The sequence below is a fragment of the Macadamia integrifolia genome, chromosome 5, assembly GCF_013358625.1.
Source record: "Macadamia integrifolia cultivar HAES 741 chromosome 5, SCU_Mint_v3, whole genome shotgun sequence".
In the NCBI taxonomy this organism is placed as follows: Eukaryota; Viridiplantae; Streptophyta; class Magnoliopsida; order Proteales; family Proteaceae; genus Macadamia; species Macadamia integrifolia.
In genome coordinates, this window is record NC_056561.1 from 3,740,789 (window position 1) to 3,747,226 (window position 6,438).

The window sequence follows — 6,438 nt, forward strand, 5'->3', positions numbered from 1 at the left end:
GGATCGAAAACCAAATGACTGAATAGAAACATATCTTTACCAAAAAATAGAATAGAAACATATCCATGCCCCAACCTACAAGTCTTGATTACCAAAATGAGTGAAAACAATAGTTGACTTTAAATTGAAGAAAACCAATTAGACCAGATCAAAACCGATAGGATCGACCGGTTTACACCCTTACCACAGCCCACATAAACCACCAAAATTGATGCCATGAGAATCATGAAATTAGTATAAGATTACTGTGTGGTGTATTCTGATTCAATAATTAATATTAAGAGATATACACAAATAAATATACCCTACCAAAAACATAAATAAAATATACAACGTCGAATGAGGATCAGAGAGTGATCTTTGTTCTTTAGGCTGATCTGCTACAGTCTGCTCTTCCAAATCCAACTCTACGATTGGCGAGGTCAAACTCCACCCATAAGTTTTGCTGATGAACGTTCCCTATGATATTGCTTTCCACTCCTAGCAAATCCGACCGTCCAAAGCTCAAACAGTGAACCCCACCACCAACATTAGCGAGCACCCTACCTTTATCAACCACAATTTCCACCCCTTTCTCCAGCTCCAACACTACGTCCCCCACCAACCGTCCGATCTCTTCAGCATCCCCATTAAAGCACAAATCTAACGCTTGTCCATACACATACCCCTTCTTCACTCTGGACCCCACCAGCCTCATGATCTCCTCCCTTACCTTTGTGTACGCACCTTCCACCAAGAACGTGTACTCCGTGCCGGAATCGATCATGGTCTGGCCCGCACCACCAGCATCGGGTCGGAAAACAGACCTTGGGATATCCAACCTCTTTGCACCAATCCTGATGCCTTCCATCCCCACAGTATACGCCAACGGATCAAAATTTGGCATGCGTTGACTTTGAGTTCGATCAAAGGTCAAGAGGTCAACATATCGGAACACACCGGAACTTGGGTTCTCGCCCAGGTAGAAAGACCCGACGGGAGGGACCAATCCCCGGTTCGGGCGAACCGGCACACAGTACGAGAACTTGGAAACCTTGGCTTGCGAAGCAAAGGAAAGCCGGCCAAGATTCATTCCCAAAATACCCTCCGTGGAGACGTCGGAGCCCGAAGCGCAACCAAGGATCAGAGGAGGAGTGGCTTGAGAACTGGAGAAAGTAACTTTTTCTCGGACGAGATTGCCCTCCGCCAAAGTGCCGTCGGCGTAGAAGTAAGAGTAGTGACAGAGGCGGTTTTGGTCGCAGTTAGTTGGGAGGGTAAAATCGGGAATTCTTGGTTTGCAGATGGGGTTATTACAGGGGAGAAAAGAGAAGGTGGAGGACCGAGAAGGATCGAACGACGACGGGAGCTGCTTTTGAGGATTTCTGACCGTCGATTTCTTTTTGCATTGGACCCACGATAACTGGCTTCCGGTGTCTATAACCATCTGTTGGGTCTGTGGAGGAGTCCCTATTGGGAGAGAAACGATCAAAGCCATTGTGTACTTGAATTGAGATCTGTAAGGATATGGGTTCCTGGGACTTGGGTTGGTTTTGGGGGCTTGTTTGGTTGATGAAGAAGTGAGGGAGGAGAGATGAGATGCAGGAGATGGGCGAGAGAGAGGGAGAGAGGTGAGAGGGAAAGAGAGAGAGAAGTTCAAGGAGGGTTTAAAAAAGTTTCGTTTAGGGTTTGGGGTTTCTTGGGTTGATCGGGAGAGAGAGCAGAGGAAGAGGAGGAAGAGAAAGAAAGACTTGCAGAGAGCCATGGCGATGGATGGTTGTGTGGGGACTGAGGACTTGCGTTTTGGTTCTATTTATACCATTTTGAACGGCTGGAAAGTGAAAAATCATTAATTAAGGAAGATACTAATTAGAAGAGTAAACAGAAATTGGATTAAACAGTGGAATTCTTCTTTAAAATTTGTTTCCTTTTTCTGTAGATTGTTCACCAAACTATCTTTTTATTGGACAGTTCAAAAGAGGAAGTATCCTCTGGTTCTAGACCTCCACGTAGTTTTGTCTTTGACCTTTATAGGTCACTTCAGTGGTTCCAAATGTGTTGTGGGTCCCAGCTTCCAGGCTTTGAACAGCTGCTTAACATGTTTTTTTGGTAGAGAATAAACTTGAGGTAGTTCCACCTAGAAGCTGGTGGGGGGAATAGAATCCCAGATTACAAAAAGCTTATATGAAGAGCCCAAAGATGCTAGCTAGTAGCTATAATTTGTCTGCAACTTGATTTCCTTGGTGATAGACATGCAAGAACCGAACAAAGGAGAGTGGTGAGGCCAACAACCTACAATCTTGATGGAAGAATGTGAGCTGTTCTCCATGGACAAGTGGCATTTGAAGACAAGAAGGATTTCTTAACTGAATATTGCCTAAGCAAAGTATCTTTTGCCTGGCACAGTTAGGATGTTTTGCTTGCTGCTCTTCGTTACTTAGTATACTTCACATCATTGTTTGATTGCTTTAAAAAGAAGCTGAAATGATGTGTAAATTAACGATGCATTTTTCTAACTGATGAGGCAAAATCTGACCATCTACTCTTGTTCAGCGCTGCACCATTTCGATCTTCCTTGGGCCGAGCCCTTGCCTCGGTCCCCTCATGGCCTAGATCTCGCCTCAGTCCCCTCATGGCCGAACCCTCACCTTGGCGTAATCCCCCAGGTGGCCATGGACTGGCAGGTACTGTAACCCACTACAACACGCAACCAGCAGAACGTGAGGAACTGATCCTGGTTCACAGGAACCACAACCTGCAATGATCGCACGCGAGAGTCCAACCACGCCCAAAACTCGAAACAGCTCTCACTCTAGGAGTCCATGGCACTCATGAAAGAGGGTAATATCTGTAGGATCTTCCCTAAAATCAGGCATATTCGCAGGATCAAGCGGAGGTAGACTATTAGACTCTGAGATAGAGGAGACTTTAAGGAGATTTTGTCGAGATAAGGCAAGTATCTTCAAGTAGTCGCAAAAGTCAGATCTCAGACTTGCAGAAGACAAGTGAAAAGTATCTCGAGGTTTAGCCATGGGAATTTCGCCAGAGTTTTCGCCGCTTTGAGACAATAAGTTTCACAATCTCGTAAAAATTCCACGTGGTTTTTCTCTAAAAACTCGGAAGGTTCCTCCAGAAAGAGTTTGGGATTGAATCGTTTGGTCTTTTCCAGCCCCTGATTGGTTTGAGAACCTGATTGAAGAAGACCAGAATTTTGGAATACACGTAGATTTGCAGATCCAGTGTTTGAAGTTATTCATTTGTGTTTCGATTTAGGGATTCCAAAGTTTAGACAGAGATGTTGTTGAGTATGTGGCTTCACTGACTCCAAGGTGGCTCAAGTCGACTCTCCTCAATCGATGCTCTGGATTCACTGCCTATAAATAGCAAGGTTAGCCCCAGATGAAAGGATCGATCACTTTTTCATGTTAAACTCTCTTGAGTAATTGTTGTGGAAGAATCTAACTTAGGCATCACAGAGTCCCCCGTCAGGTCAGCCCGGCTCTCATTTGTTTGCCCTTCTGTGCAGATCTAGCATGGAGTATCAAGTCTTGCAAGGAGGATCATCCGGTCAATTTTTACTCCATCACTAACATTCAAGTTTTTAGATGCAATTTTAGCGAACAATGTATGAAAGCAGGGAGGTCAAGTATTCGACTCCTAAAAAATGACTCAAAATAATTTTTTTGACATTTCTTCTTCTGTCGGTGCCACAGCCGGAATGGAAAGATGACCAAACCACTTGTTAGAGAAATATGTCTCAAAAGAGTTGCTTTTTCTACGTCTGAAATCTTTAAGAAGAGGAGGAAGGGCAAGAAAAAACTATGGTTTGATGTAATTATGTTGAGAACGTACAGTCACAGACATATCAAGCAAACACAAGCAAAGTACCTCACGAGTACAAGACTTCACAGTTCTAATGTGATATTATATGATATAAGAGGAACTGGGAATTGACATTTCTGAGATCTTTTCTACATTTTCATCAGAAATAGAGGGGGAAACAGATCTTTTTCATACGTGTGATTAGTGGTTATATGGTTTAATTGGTGTTGCTCATGTTAGTTTACGTACTTTTCATGGGTGGGGGTTGGCATGTCTCATTAGTCATCACTGCGGGTCCGTGGGAGGCCTCCTTGCAATGGCAACGTCCGTGATCACAGTCACTTCCATTAGAAATGATATAAAATTAGGGATACAATTTTCCTCCATAAATGATGAAGAAAACACGTGTCTCTTTTGAATCAGGATATTTTAAAAAATATTAAAATCTAATGAAATATTTATGAATTCATAGGAGGATTTTTCAGTAATAAACCAATGGATCACACAAAATACTACCTTGGAGTCCAACTCAAAACTTAAGTTATTAAGTGTAGATAATCTTATTAGAGCAAACACCAAGAAGCACGAATAAAGCGAACTTATTTCCCAAAAATGTCGAAGTGGGACAATATTTATAACAAATACAAGAATTTGAGACATATAACAAACGCAATGATATATGAAGACGCATCTAAGATTTTAGATAATCGATGTGGGACTATCCTCTCTATTACTCTCAACTCTTTTTTTTGGTGGGATTCGAAACAAATTGACTTGGATGAATTCCAAGCTGACTATTTTAACTTTTGAATTCTGTTCCGATGTATATATAAGACCTCAGAAATCCTTCACTTTGTTACCAATCAATCAACTTTGAAAGTCAGTTAAGGGTACCTGTCTCCCAACTCTACCTGGTTCCACTTGCTGTGGTCCTTGTCCAATTTGGATGGGCTGGCTAGCTTGCCAGTTTCTTTAGTTAGGATTTTGGTCAGGTTTGAACTCTAGCTGGTTCCTCAACTCTACCTGGTTCCTCCACCCACTGTGGTCCTTGTGCAATCTGGAATGGACGGACTATAGCTTGCCCAGATATAGACTTTACTTTTGAAGCACTTATACAATCATTGTGGAACCCTTCAAATGAACATGAAAAGAAAATACATTGTTTGGTTCATTCCTGATGATCCTAGTCTCTGAAGTTGGGATCAATTTGAGAGGAAGAAAAAAATAAAAAAGGAATGCCCGTAATTTTATTATTTTGTGGGAAAAGCCTGATTATTACACTAGGGAGATAAGGGAAATCTAGAAATTTTGAATTAACAGGAGGAGAGATGAAAGTTTACAGTTTTTGAGAATCTGAAAAAGATCGAAATTTAAAACAAGAGAATTTAAGTTAATATAGGCTAAGTATCGGGGAGTGATTGAAATTTTCCCAAATACAGAACGAGCAGAATATAAAAAGGTGGGTCTCATAAGGATATCTTGAATTGGGTCAAATGGGCTTGGATTAGGTTCAGCTTATATGACGCTCAGCCCAAAACCAATTTAGACAGAACAACTGGGTTTTGGAGGATGGATCTCGACAATGGTGGGCTTATTCTGATGGCAGCCACATAATCCATCACTACACGACGTACTGAAGTATTTATTTATTATTAATTTTTAAATTTTGATAAAAACATGGGACTAAACCTAAGGCTCTTAATACTGGACCAAGTAACCATAAGGCTCCGTTTGGTTACAAAAAGGGCAAAAGAATGAAAAATAATTATAAATTGAAAAGTTATTTTGGATTTTAGTGCTCATGAAAGTATGGGAGATTAAAATATAATTACAAACAATCAATTTTAATTCATTTTTAATATCAGAATAAATCTATATTTTTGTTTCTGAATTTTTACAGACAACTATATTAAACACATATTAATATTATTATCATATAGCACCAGATTTTTTGAAAATTATTATTACCGTATGGTTTGATTAATTACTATACATATTCATTCCCATGTTATTGTTGTTCCAAACTTACTATCTATGGTCCAGCCCATGGATTTAGGGCACAGTATGATATTCGGATCAATATTGGTATCAATCGATTTTGCCTTCGCTTCTTTTTTTTTTAAATATTAATTTTTTACTATTTTACCCTTGAAACGATACAGATAATCGATTCGAAACGGTCAAATATCAAAGATTGGTCTCAATCAATACCAATCTGTTACGGCCAATATGAGATCGATACTTGAAACCATGGTCCAGGCCATCCAACACAAGTCATGCTCCAAAACCTCCGTTCAAGTGAAAATTAGCAACCCTTGATGGAATTTCCACCACCACCCCCACCCCCACCCCCACAAAACGGATTAGGTACACGTAGGAGAACATTCTCATACATCCCTAGATTTAAAATCTATTAAATGAAGAAAGAGAAAATTGATTTTAAATCACCCAAATAAACAACACATAAAGAGTGCGAGTAAAAACAGAGAATCCTCTGGTCATCCCCTTTTCCTTATTTTTTGTCCATGCCATCAAAAGACTCAGATAAATTCAACATCATTTATTTACCAATAGAAAATAATTTGTACCAAAAACAAGCAAAAAAATCTAAAAAGAAAACCAGGCAATAATCCATGCAGA

The 6,438-nt window shown here is 40.4% G+C and overlaps 1 protein-coding gene across 1 annotated transcript; it reads right to left on the minus strand.

The window, feature by feature from the left end:
- Positions 1 to 231: 231 nt before the first annotated feature.
- On the minus strand, positions 232 to 1,770 carry LOC122078768 (aspartic proteinase PCS1-like). Its single transcript, XM_042644892.1, has one exon. The coding sequence runs from the start codon at positions 1,739 to 1,741 to the stop codon at positions 368 to 370; it is 1,374 nt and encodes a 457-aa protein (XP_042500826.1). The 5' UTR covers positions 1,742 to 1,770; the 3' UTR covers positions 232 to 367.
- Positions 1,771 to 6,438: the final 4,668 nt, after the last annotated feature.